At 48.3% G+C, this 14,070-nt stretch overlaps 1 protein-coding gene across 1 annotated transcript in view; it reads right to left on the bottom strand.

Annotated features, from left to right (window-relative positions):
• The window catches only part of Slc9a9 (solute carrier family 9 member A9), a 203,614-nt gene that overhangs the window by 51,908 nt on the left and 137,636 nt on the right, over positions 1 to 14,070 (bottom strand). The window contains exon 13 of the mRNA XM_090323408.1: positions 3,979 to 4,132. Within this exon, the coding sequence (XP_090179534.1) occupies positions 3,979 to 4,132 (154 nt within the window). The remainder of the gene's footprint in view (positions 1 to 3,978; positions 4,133 to 14,070) is intronic.

Raw genomic sequence — 14,070 nt, 5'->3', positions numbered from 1 at the left:
CAGCGAAACACCACCTCTCACACGGACAGAGCAGCCGCGAGGAAGGTATCAGCGGAGTGTGTGCCAGCCATGAGACCAGGACAAGAAAGCATTGCAGAGAAGAAATACTGGCGCCCGTTAAACCCAGGTCTCTGTCATTCACCACTTGGCCAACATGGCGCCAGTGAGATCCAGTATCTTATTTCACTGGAGGCTGTGAGATAGGCCGGGAAGCCTGGTGACAACTGAGCAGATGTCATCATAGCCCAGAGGGCATTTTGCCTTGGTTCTCTGCAGTGGTGCCCAGACTGGGGATTTGGAAAGGCGACAGATTTAAAAAAAAAAAAAGAAAGAAAAAGAAAAAGAAAGAAAGAAAAGAAAAAGATTCTTGCCGGATGTTGTATTGGATTAGAAGCAGAAATAGTGAACAAAAATAAATGAAAGCGATACCGTCGCTCTCGCGTATCTGGCCCTCCACAGCCATGTCCTATCGTGGGCGCTGTGAGAATGCTCTGGAAATCACTGCCTGGGCATTCACCTGCTGGGATGTGGGGCGGGGCAGGGCCAGGACCCGACCAAGAAGAGTTTGAACCCATCCCTGTGACTTCTGTCCTAAATGGCTTCTGATCAGCAGCCCTGAAATGCCAATCTCTTATCTCAATGCTTTCCAGCCTCTCCTTTCTCCCCCCAACTAAAAAAAAGACAAACATTCCAGTCCTACCGAAACCCCCAAATAACACACCAATTAAAGCCACAATCGCCTAAGACTTTCCGTGCCTCCGAAGGCTGATGGGGGAGGGGAGGGAGGAAAAACCACCACCTCTGTCCTTTCGCTGGCGTCTTCAGGGACAGAGGGAAGACTGCGCTGGGCCTTCAGACAGCAGCAACACTGCCCGCGCCTGCCCTCTCCTGCAGATTAGAGGGAGAGGTTAGGAAGCACGGGGTAGGGGTGAGCGATGGGCATGGGGGCCTGTCAGCTGGACAGTGGCAGGGATTTCTGTCTCTTCTATTGGCTGCTTTGCTGTCTGGCATAGAAGGAGATCTCTGGAAGTATTTGTGGAGACACGTTAAGAAAAGGAGGGGCAGGAACTAATGTGGGGCCAGAGGCTGCCACTGGCGAGGGAGCACGGCCCCGCAGCGTGGTGGGGTCTGGAAAACTCTCCGTACATGGGGAAGGCACAACGCGAACGGCGAGGGCCTCCCCGACGCTCCACACCTGTCCGCCGGCCGGTACAGGAGTCCCGGCAAAGACGGCACAAACCCGTGCAGCCTGCCTGCAATGCGTCCCGGAGGAGAAGGGACCGTCTTCCTGCCTGCACGGAAGTGAGTTTCCAGAATGGGGACGAAAAATCGCAATACACCGTCAGGTGTCCTCAAATTTAAAAAAAGAAAAAATCCCAGACTAATAAACACAGATTGAAAAGTCCCCAAGGAAAGAAGGGATTGCGTTGCTGGTGTTTAAATGAGAATCAGCTTACTGGAAAGCAATTTGGCAATGGCTGGAGCTTACAAATGGTCCTACCCTCTGCCTCCTAATCCCACAGCTGGGAACCCAGCCCAAGAAAACCATCACAGGCTCCAGGGCCTTTCCTGGGACACGTCGACCTCGGTGTCACGGATAAGGCTCTCGGATCATTCCGTTTTCATATATCCAATGACAAACTTAAATGACCAATTTTGGTCTTCTTTCCCACGGCTCTGTTTTTTTTTAATCCTGGAAATAATTCCCAGGAATCAGTGATAAAATTAGACAGCGGTCCTATTATGACTTAAAATACAATTTATAAAAGATCTGGATTTGGGAAGTTAAAAAAAAACCCCAAAACATTTCTGAAGTCTACCAAAAGTGTGTTTAGAAAAATGTAGTAAAGCGTTCCTAGGGGAAACCCAGTCTGCGGCGCTGGGGAAGGGTGGTTAAGAAAAGTTATGACGAGGTAAGCAGGGGAGAGAAGAAGAGAAGAGATCGCCCTTCTAAGCACGCCTTTGGTGTTCTTGTGAGCCAAGAGGGCTTAGTGGGCAAGGGAGTCTGCGGGAGGGCACATTTTGCCTCTAATGGGAAGTTAGGTTCTCTGTCTTAAGCAATTTGTTTCGAGATGGCGTTGGATTCCCGGCAGTTAATTTCTTTTTAAACTCTAGTTAAATATCCCGTAATTCAGCTATGTGTTCCAGCTCTAGAGTGTGTGTGTGTTCGTTTGCTTCGTTAATACACGACAAAGAAAACTGTTACAGATGCACAGCGCTCGGCCTCTACACAGAAACCGAATAGGAGACGCATATCAAGGAACTTGATATATACACACCCCCATATGCTAAATGGAGAGTTCCTCTGCTTGGTAATAAAGGAAGTCTGGATGTAAGCAAGTAGAGTTAGCGCGGCTCTCCATCATTTAACAACAGGACTAGAGGACAGAGCTCTTTATCTCTGTGTATATTCCTCAGACGGCTGCTACTTGAAGGTTTGCGTGGCCTGGGGGTGTGAGCCTTCCCGAAAGCCCCTCACAGACGGCTCTTGGTAAAGAGCCAGGATTAGAATGTGCACAGTGGACTAACCAGAGGGTAGAGTGCCAACCTCACCGGCTGACTAACGGGTTGATACCTGAGGCATGGTGTTAGCTGGGTGTCAATCACACGTTGGGGTCGTGGAGAGGGGGGAGGCGGGCACAAAGAGTCCCGTCCTGTGGGAAAGACAGACTTCGGGCGTTCATTTGTGAGCATGCGTGAGCCTGGGGCTGGTGGAGCCCCACACCTGATCTTTGATGGCTTCTATTTCCTGCCTCACAGCACAGCCAGGCCACGGCTGTTTGTCTTCTTAATGTGAAATCCTCCAGTATGATGCTAAAGAAACCTTTTCTTCTCTTCTAGAATTTGTGGGTATGCGTGTTGTGTGTGTGTGTGGGGGGGGTGGGCTTGCACTCAGGGCTGGGGCACTATCTATCTCTGAGCTTTGTGTTCAACACTTGAGCCACAGACCCACTTCTGGCTTTCTGGTGGTTCATTGGAGGTAAAGAGTCTCGTGGGCTTTCCTGGCCAGGCTGTTTTGAACCTCGAGCCTCAGATCTCAGCCTCCTGAGTAGCTAGGATCACAGGTGTGAGCTACGGGAGCCTGGTGCTTCTAGAATGTTTAAGAAGCCAACATCTGAGTTACTGCCAATGCTACATGAAACCTATTTTGCTATGATTATTATTTTCAAAAAGAAAACGAAGCTGCTTCAAAACGAGAAATTGGAATGGTGCTTCAGACGTGACATAATCACCCATGAAATCATCGTGTGTTCTTCCGAGTGTAGAAGCATTACCTCGTTAAGTCATTTCCGTCAAAGAGTCATTCGCATTAGTAATGCTGACTCCTAACCTCACACAAAGCATCCTACTAAGTGGTGCCTGAGCGGAAATTTCACAGGGACGGGAAAACAACCAAAGTATGCACCTAAAAACCTAAGCGAAATACTACAGCCTCCAGAAGGGAAGGCCGTGTGAACCATGCCAACAAACCGTGTTCTAAACAGGGATGGTTGAATCATTTACTGACGTTGCCGTTTGCTTCCATTCTGGTATTTTGTGGAGAGCCCCACGTGGCTTCTGGTGAATGAGACACCGCTCTGGAAATAAGCCAGGCCCCGTCCAATGTGGTCTAGCCACCCAGAGACGGGGAGCTGGGAATGTGTAATGCAATCGGGATTTTCTTAAGATGGTATTACGAACCGGGATGCAGAAGTGGGACGAGCTGGCACGGTCATTACACCACCGCCAAACCAAACCCTGCGGTGGGACCACTGCCCCCCCGCCAAACCAACGACCGTGAGGCTCTGCACAACACCCACAGCCGCCCCCGGACGCCTCCACGGGTGTGGAGACAGCCTCGCCACGTGCCGAGAAGAGAGGCCACAGACAAGCGATATCAGATGAGGGGGAACCCCGAGATCTGGACCCCCGAGAGCAGTCGTGAAGATGGCCCGGCCCTCGTCTCCCGATGCCTGAACGCGTCCCGGCTCGGCTCACCTGATCTGGAGCCAGGCCAGCATGGGGGTCGTCCCTCCTCCGAGCACCCAGACCGTGAAGAACACCACCACCAGCGTGGTGGTCAGAACCATCTGCTTGGGCTGCGAGTCTGTGTTCCGGATGGCCAGGGCAAAGGCAATGGCGCCCCGGAGGCCTGGGGGAGGGGGGGGGAGAGAGAGCATGAGCACGCTGCCCAGGCCCTGCAGGCACGCTCGCCCTCCCCTCTGCTGGTGCCACGGCGGTGGGGCAGGTTGGGGAGATGGGGATCTAGCAGACAGGGGCCTGAGAACGGCTGCATCACGCCAGATCCTGAACAGATCCGTGCTCGGGTCCTGGGACCGGGGGGTCGGGGGGGGTCACGCCTCCCTTGCACACGCATGCACACACATGCACACACATGCACACACATGCACACACACACACACCCCTTGCCACCCACCAGAGACGCCTTGTTTCTGTTATTTTGTCTTCATACCAGTGGATGCACTTGAGCCCCCCGCCCGGTGTAACTGCCCTGGTGTTCAGGGTGCTGAGGGGATCATGTCAATATTCTATTCCTTTGGCTCCTTCTATCTTCTTGGCTGCCCTGAGGTTTGAACACAAGGCCGTGCCCTGGCTAGGCAAGTGCTGTTGGACTTGAGGCATGTCCCCGCCCCCGCCCTTCTTCTGAGCTTCATGGTTCAGATGGGGTCGCTTGCTGCCATCTGGGGCAAGCTTTGGACACCCTACTTCTGCCTCCAAAGTAATGTGACCACCAACCCCACGGGGAGGTGGGTGTCTTATCGCTTCTAGCCCGGGCTGGCTTTGAACTGTGATCCTTCCGTCTCCAACTCCCCAGTGGCTGAGATGACGTCCGAGCGCTACCAGGCCTGGCTCTTCCCGCGGTATGGCCGCCTGCTTGGCTGTCCACTGCTGAAGGACACGCAGAGCTTTATGGTTTCTGCTGGTCACAGGTTAGGCTGCTGAGATCTGCGGACTCTGAGCCTGTGCTCAGGGCTCCTTTCACACAGCTCCTCAACACCCCCTGTTCAGTTTTAAAAGAAGTTATCAACCCTTTTGCTGAAGTGGCCCAGCCATGGTACATTCCCATAAACAGTATAAAAATCAGCCAGAGTCTCTGCATCCTTGTCTAGTCATTTTTTTCCCCTTTCTGGCTTTATCTTTTCTCCTTCAATAACAATATGCTAATTGAATTTGTATAAATCCATATTAAATATTCTTGAAGAGACACTAAAGGTTAAGTGCCACAACTTCAAAGTGTCATGATATTCACAAAAATGGAAATGTAGAAGACTTGAAGAATAAATGAGATCTCCGGTTGGAAAGGAGCTGAGACGGAGCGGAAAGCCTCCCCCCACCCCCTCCCATGGGTCACTGGAATTTCTGAGGCCTTATGTTACTGTGGTAACAACGTAAGCCAAAGAAGCAGAGATTTGATTATCTTGGTCGGAAGGCTTGAATCAAACACATACAATTTCAACAGGCCAGTTCTGGTAATACCCAGTATAATTCTAGGTCTCCAAATCATTACTCATACATGAAAAAATAAATATAGAAGCCAGGTGTTGGTGGTTCAGGCCTTACTACTCAGGAAGGCTGAGATCTGAGGATTGTGGTTCAAAGCCAGCCCGGGCAGAAAAGTCTGGACTCTTATCTCCAGTGAACTACCAAAAAAAACAAAGTAGGATGAAGAAAATCATCCTTTTTTTTTTTAAATTCAGTATTTCAAACCTAGAATATGCTACTCTTTTCTTATCTCTTCACTTAGAACAGACAAGATGTGGGGCATTCCAGGAGGAGGGTGAGGGACCCTGCACTGATTATAAAACACCTTCACGCAACACAAGTAACGGAGGAAGGGAATGATTAGAAATCTGCGCACAGACAAGGAGATGGCCGGAAGATAAGGAAGATCCCAGCTGAAGAGACACGAAGAAAAGTTCCTGTACGGCAGAAACTACCACGCTGAGTCCTGTTCCGAAAGATCAGAGCCCGGGAAGACGGGAAGATGCTCCTGCCTGGGCAGACCCCGAGGGGGACAAGAGGTGGGGTATTCATGACCCCCCCCCCCCCGGGGCCATTTTAATCATTTCTCTCCCAGAAAGACAATGACTGTCACCAGGGCGCGGGAATGACTTCGGACAGAGAGGTTAAAAGCTCCCTAGCAGTGTTCAGTCACAGGAGCAGCCTGGAGGTAGGAAACCACCTTTCCATTTCTCTCTTTTCCCCAAGCTCAGTTGACTAGACATATCCAGAGAGCAGCCTAAGCCCAGATTAGACGGTAAGTCACTGTTGGCTTTTTTTCCCCCTTATGAATATTTGTAGGGTTTTTTTTTTAAGTTTTTGTGAGAAAGATGGGAAAACCAGTACAAATGACAACTTGCGGTATCATGCTTGTTGTAAACTCTGGATATCAAGGGCAAGCTAGCAGGCAATCATTAATCTTCCTAAGTATGCTTAATAATGTATTATAATCACGTGAAGCCAGCGCGACGATGCTCGTAAATCTAAATTAGCCAGACACGAGCAGCTCTTGGTTTAAAAGCGGGCTCAAATCAGTGCTTTTGCCTGGTAGTGCCCGCCTGTAATTGCAGCACTGTGGAGATTGAGGCAGAAAGATCAGGAGTTGAGGCCAGTAAGAACTACACAGAGAATTCAAGACGAGCTTGAATATATATAAAAAAAGAGAACACGGAAGCACAAACACACGTGTACACACACACACACAGAGAAATATGTACATTCACACATTCACACATGCACACGTATACACTCCTACACGAAGTATGCTAATCTTACCTTCTAAAAATAATGTATATATCAAAACCTCTATTTGCATATTAAAACATCTACTTATAAGAGATACAAAAAAAAGAGAGATTTCTGAAAAAGGAGAAGTACAGCTTTGGCCTTGTGGTGGGTTGAAACCTTGGCTCACAAGGGTCAAATTCCCTTCCCACCCTGGATAAAGAATGACTGTTGGATAGAACCACTTCCTGGAAAGCCCAGGGACTGGAGTTTCCTAGAGAAAGTTCACTGGTCTCCTCAACCCCCAGGTGAGACGGCCTGGCGGGCACACTCAAAGCCCGGGCCCCGTGGCTGTGTGGAAAAGCGAAGCGATTTAGAGCTCTGGGAGAAGAGACACACGCCATGGTCCTTTGTGCCTCTGCACACATCTGGAGCTATGCAGATGTCAGGCAAGGGCCCTGGTTAATACAAATGCATGAGTCCCCCTGACCTGAGACGGGGTGTGTTCTGTGACACCGGCTCCTGACCCCTGACCCTGACTCTCTAGGGATTTTAGGATTGCAACAGATGGCTTAGGCCACCAGCAAAATACTCAGGAAGGAAAAGTTAACATCCATCTAGGATTTTCCTTCTAGCGAAACATTGTTTCCAAAGGACACACACCATTTTGTGTAGAAAGTTAGGAAATCCAAGACTCCTGGGAATTTGCCCCCCCCCCCCCCCCCCCCCCCCCCCCCCCCGCCTTGAGTCCTTCATGATCTCCTCTTGGTTAATCTTTCTTTTTCTCTTTGTTTTGGCCAATTAATCAAAATAGTACTATACATGGAAGAGTTGGTGAGTGACACCATTTTGGTTTTTAAATAAGTTTACTCTGTTTTTTTGGACTAATCCCATATCCCTAGTTGGAAACTTAGCAGCATCTTGGGGACTAAAAGAATAACCTACAATTAAATATGGTTTCATTTCAAATGAGCCTCTAAGGGATTCTTATGTTAATGACATTGATGTTCTATTCATAATAATAGAGTGCTATTGAACCAGAGAAAGCTTTCTAGCAAGGGCTGGAAGAAAATGTGTAACTTCCTGTTTATCTTGAAAGAGCAAAAGTGGAGCTTTTAATCAATGACAGATGTGCCATCGCCGCTTTGAATGGGCTCAGGTCAGCTATCTTTAGCTGCTAGGGTAGAAATGAGTCTTTGGGTGTTATTTATGGTGCCAAAAACCCCCCCAAAACAGGGCCAAGCTGTAAGCCATGTGGGAGTCTTTATCCATGCAGGTGGCACAGGACAGACATGGCCGTCTTAACGTGCAGACTTACAACGCGCCTCACAGGTCGGAAAAGGAGGCCTGGCCCACGGGGACTGAAGAAGGAACCAAAGAACGACTGTTCTGCCTGACGACAGCCCTTCAGGAGAGGCTCTTCTGCTGCCTGTCCTTCCGTTTGGAATACAACCCACTGTAGTCTCTTCAAGACAATTTTTTCCCCCTTTCATTCCAAAGAGGGGTTGATTTCAAAGATTGAATACACCCTTACCACTAGATCAAAGCCCGGGACAGGTCTAAAATCGAATCCTGTATTGCTTTTCCTCTTGCTGAAGTCTCATGACCTTGGAAGGGTTAGTACTTTCGTCGAAACTCTCAGCCTGGTTTCAAAATACGTGTTCCCGAATAGTGAACAGCACTGCGCTGCTGCACCGAGCATCAGCTCTCAGTTCCGCGTCATCTCGACACTCGCAAGTGAGGCCAGCAGGTTGTTTTCAGGGGGAAAAGCCTGCAATCAAAAATAGACTTTTCTTTGGTTTCTTTCTATAAACGAAGTCCGTAGCGAGATGAGAAGAAGTCTCTTCCCTTCGTCTCTCTTCTTGACTGGAATCATCTCATCAAGGCTTCTGCAGGGGGATGGGACACACGCCTCGGTGTATTTACACGGAAGCAAGTTTGTTTTTGGAAGCCCTGGGCGGCCAGGAAGGGGAATCGTAAACAAGATTCGACCTGTGATGGCCTGGAAACAGACAAGCACAGAGGCCATTGGCTCTGGAAGTTTCTTTTTAACGTAGGCAAGGTGACTGTTGGGATACACGGGCCGTGGAAACATCCTCACGGCTAGCTGGAGCTGTCGACATACACATAGAGAAAGTCAACCTTCCCCACTGTCCCCAAGCCTGTGGCCGGGCTGTGTTGCCAAAGGTCGACTGAGTTTCCTGGTTTAGGGACGGTGGTGCAAGATGAGGTGATTTGCTGTCTGAGGGAATAACTGCCCGTCCCCGGCCATGCTTGTGGCTTTTGGCGAGGGTACCTCTGTGGTTCAGTTTCGGAGTGCTGTGGGCGAAACCTTCTTCAGTGTCTTGATACCCCCTCCTAAGGAATTCTCTCGCCTCCGACAGCAATAGTTTCTTGAGCTGCGCTTGCTAATTAGTTTTATAAGCAATATTCCTGTGAAACAGCTGTGGGATCGCTTCTCAATTATTTTCAAGTGTCTTGGCTCCTCCTTCTTTACGCACCACGGCCATGTCTCACGCCCGGGGGAGAGTGGGTGGCCTGGCGGGCGTTCCTTCCAAGAGAGGTCACTGCCCTGGGTCTCTTCTTCTCTCCCCGTGGAACTGGAACTGGAAGTTTGCTAAGGTTCCAGGGCTTTTGCGGTGGATCTCCTGGTAGAGGCCGCCCCTTCCCAATCCCGCCCCTTTCCAACACCAATCAATGGATGCTACAAACTCCTCATTGCTAAGCGGCCTACAGACATCGAGCACCAGGCATTTTTAAATGTAACTGCTTCTTGCCAATTTGCCCATGCAATTTAGTTGAGTCAATCTCATTGACTTCTTTTGAATTCTAGCTAGAGAACCAGAAGGCAGAATTAGAGAGATTTGTGCCTGGCACAGAGAGACTTGGACAAACAAATAGTTTTTAATGGTTTACTTAGGTTCATATTTTTTAAGGTTTTGTTTACTCCATACCCAAACCAAGTAATTAATAGGTAAATCCAGGCAAAAAATAAAGGTATAAGTCTCTCTCTCTGAACAGGTTAATTTGGTCAAAATTATTAGGTAGTGGTTCACTTTGGATATCATGGAAAATCTAAATGTGCAAAATAGAATCTGAACTAAGTGATTAAAAATATGTATTTTTAAAATTAGCTGGTTGTATGGGCCAAAGACTTAAAGAGAGTCTTCTCTGAAGAAGAAATAAGAATGGCCTATAGACACACGAAGAAATGCTCAACATCTCTGGTCATAAAAGAAATGCAAATCAAAACAACTCTAAGATTCCACCTCACCCCAGTTAGAATGGCCAGGATCAAGAAAACTAATAACAACAGATGCTGGAGGGGATGTGGCCAGGAGGGATCACTACTACACTGTTGGTGGGAGTGCAAACTCGTTCAACCACTATGGAAAGCAGTGTGGCAGTGCCTCAAAAGGCTAAACATAGAACTCCCCTATGACCCAGCAATTCCACTACTTGGCATTTACCCAACCGTCCAGAAACAAGGACATACTAAACCCACTAGCACAACAATGTTCATTGCAGCATTATTCACCAGAGCAAAGATATGGAACCAATCCAGATGCCCCTCAGTTGATGAGTGGATCAACAAGTTGTGGTATTTGTACACAATGGAATTCTATGCTGCTGTCAGAAAGAATGACATCGCCCCGTTTGTTAGGAAATGGAAAGACTTAGAAAAAATCATATTAAGTGAAGTAAGCCAGACTCAAAGGAACTTAGGCTCAATGGTTTCCCTCATTCGTCATAATCAGTAGAAACCTTGGGCTCTACTAGCAGAGATTTACCATAGAACAAAACCTAGATACATAAGGCCATATAGTATGACATTAAATGAAAAGACCTCTAGGATATAGAAACATAGCCATATAATGAGTGATTGTTGTCCTTAATGTACTATGCTATCTCTCATCTCTTTTGCTGTCCCTTGGTTATCTCATATTGTTACAGTATTTTACCTTGTTATCTGATATTGGAAATATGCGTATTTGGTTATTTGAAATTGGATAGGGAAGAGGGGAAATCAAGATGAGGGGCAGGAAATGGGGACCACGACATGAGAAAGGGTGTCATTGTTTGTGAAGTAGTGCACCTTCTATCTGGAGAACATAATGTAACCCTTCTATTATAATAAAAATATATGGAAAAAAATGAGCTGGTTGTAGGGCTTGAACCCAGGGCCTGGGCGCTGTCCCTGAGCTCTGTCACCCAAAAGCCAACGCTCTATCACTCAGAGCCACAGCACCGCTTCGGGCTTTCTAGTGCTTTACTGGAGATAAGAATCTCACACACTTTCTGCCTGGGCTGGCTTTGAACCAGGATCCTCAGATCTCAGCCCTCCTGTCGTCAGGACTCCTGACGACAGCCCTGGTAATGGCTAAAGAAAGGGGAAGCAGGCACAGCCCTAGCTGGTCAGTGCTGGGAGCCAGAGTGGAATCAAACTGTACCTTGATTTGCATCAGACAATGGCTTTATTGTCTTGTTTTCTGGCCTTATTCTGCTTAAATAACCTGAGATTTACCATATGAATGTAACAGCTGGAAGTTCCCTGGTTTCAAGAAGGGATAGAAGCTGGAGTGGAGAATAAACGAGGGGCAGTTTTTACCTGGGCTGCAGACCTCCCGGACCCAATGTGTTTGTCTCTCTTCTATTTTTTCCAGTCCCTGCCCCCTATTTCAGGAACCCCAATTTGCTGCCGGTAGGCCCCGGCAACTGGCGCCCGAACAGGGACCCTGAAAATCTGGGACAAGGGTGGAGGACCCCGCTGTGGTGAGTAACACATCATAGGACTGATAAGAGAGGATTTTAAGAGAGTGTATAGTCAGGAGTAAAAATTATGGGTCAAGTTAATAGCCATAGGTTATATCTACCGATCTTAACAGACCTACTTGAAGCCCACGGAACGTGGGTGGAAAAAGGGGTGCTTCAGAGCTTCCTACAGTTTGTCGAGGAGGCATGCCCGAGGTTTATAGAGGAGGAATTCCAAAAAACCTGGCAGCGGATAGGAAAAAGAATTCAAGAATATTATAATGTATATGGCCCCAAAAAGACCCCAGTAGAGGCTATTGATGTATGGAATCTAGTAAATGAATGCATAGATCCTCAACATGAGAATGCTGAACTTAATCTTGAATTAAGGGAAATTTATGAGTTAAAGGACCCTTCTGAAAAACCTGAGGCTGAGCCATATGCCACAGCCCAAGAGAGTCTAAGTGAGATCTTGAAAAGGGAACAACAACCAGTAGATATTGAGTATCAGAATTCAGGTTTGAATATCAAGGAGGAAAGTTATGATGAGTCAAAGGAGGGCCGGATGGCTACGATGGAGAAGAAGTTAGAAGAAATCCTATATCTTCTATCGAAAATGGGGATAGAGCAGAGAGCCCCCCCAGAAGTAGGAAAGAAAGATGACCCTCAGGCCACTATGGTGTCTGATTCTAAACCTTACCCCTCACACCCACCGCCTCCGGCTGCAGCCTTACGGCCTCAATCCCTTTTTCAACCTTTAGGCAAGCCTAAAGGCCCTAGCAACAAGTCCCTTTTAACAGGCACTACAACCAGGCACAGTGCATCGCAATTAAACCTGACTCAGGCTGCTAGAGAGAGGGAAGGTATTTCAGGGCCTCGATGCTTCCCTGGTTTAGTTGATCATGATGAACAAGTATACCATCAGCCTGTTCCTGTTAAACTATTACAGGATTTAAAAAATGCCTGCTCCCAATATGGGCCAACTGCCCCTTTTACTCAAGTAATATTGGAGGCTGCGTGTGCTGGTATTGCATGCCCGAATGACTGGAAGCGGCTTGCCAGAGCATGCCTTAGTGCAGGAGAGTACTTATTATGGGAGACAGAGTTCACTGCACAGTGTCGGGCTAAAATTGAAACAAATGGGTCTAAGAACCTGCCTTACACTTTTGATCAGTTGTTAGGAGAGGGAACCTATAAAAACACCGAAGATCAATTGGGTTATGCAAAGGAGGCCTATTTACAAATAAATGCTGCGGCGAGAGAGGCTTGGAAAAGGTTACATAATTCCAATCGTACAAAAAATCTAGTGGAAGTTAAACAGGGACCGAATGAGCCTTATCTAGAATTTTTGTCTCGATTAATGGAAACTGCAGACCGCCTAGTACAAGATGAGAACGCAAGGAAGATTATAGTTAGACACACAGCCTATGAAAATGCCAACGCCGCCTGTCAGGCTGCTATCAGACCCCATAGGAACAAGGGAGGAATCACGGATTTTATTTCACTGTGTGCTGATATTGGACCCTCCCATGTACAAGGCCTTACTTTAGCCGCCGCTCCTCAAGGAAAGACTGTTACTGAGTTTCTAAAATATAGAGGTCAGCGGCATTCTCGGGATGCTAGACCCCCAGGGCGTTGCTTCTCTTGTGGACAAATAGGACATTGGATGACGCAATGCCCACGCCAGGCCAGGTTACAAAGAGAAAAATCACCTGGCACATGTCCACGCTGTGGTAAAGGGAAGCACTGGGCTAAAGATTGCAGGTCAAGAACAGATCGCAATGGCCGCCCGTTTTCGGGAAACTGGAGGAGGGGCCAGCCTCTGGCCCCGCAAAACCATGGGGCAGTCCCTCCCTCTTCTCGGCCACAAGTGCATCTTCTAACAACCCCCCAAGATCAGTCTCCAGCCTCCTCCGTGCCACCCCAGGCAGTTTTTACCTGGGCTGCAGACCTCCGGACCTGATGTGTTTGTCTCTCTTCTATTTTTTCCAGTCCCTGCCCCCTATTTCGGGAACCCCAATTTGTTGCCGGTAGGCCCCGGCAGGTCAGGAGCCTGGGATCTGAGGATCTTGGTTCACAGCCAGCCTGGGCAGGAAAGTCCATGAGACTCTTATCTACATGGAACGACCACAGAGGCCAGGAGCGCCAGCCTTGGGCAGAAGCAGCTCAGGGACAGCGCCCAGGCCCCGAGTTCAAACCCCAGGATGGGCACCCAAATAAAGAAGAAGAACAGAAAGGTAATGAATCCTCCCCCTCTGCGTGTATTGCCAGGGCTGTCTTCCTATGTCATCCACTCAGGTCACCATGGCCCACTTAAATGAGGGGTGGTTATCTTCGTTGACAGCCTGGGGGAGCCGGGAGGTGGAAAGGTTTACCTGTCAGCAGAGATGCGGCCTCAGAGCCTAAACTCCTCAAACTTGGCCCAGACAATAGTTCCTATTTGAAAAAACAAAACAAAACAAAAAACAAAACCATACCACGGTGTAACAAACAACAAAACCTAATTTGCTGCGTAGAAATGCAAGCGCGAGTCATTTTGCTTGCAAATTTCTCTTGGAGCTGAACCAAGAATGAGCGCGTTTTGACTCACTA

The sequence above is a fragment of the Megascapheus bottae genome, chromosome 32 (genome assembly GCF_031878675.1).
Source record: "Megascapheus bottae isolate mThoBot1 chromosome 32, mThoBot2.hap1, whole genome shotgun sequence".
NCBI lineage: Eukaryota > Metazoa > Chordata > Mammalia > Rodentia > Geomyidae > Megascapheus > Megascapheus bottae.
The sequence above is the reverse complement of the archived record's forward strand: the minus strand, read 5'-3'. Positions and strand labels throughout refer to the sequence as shown.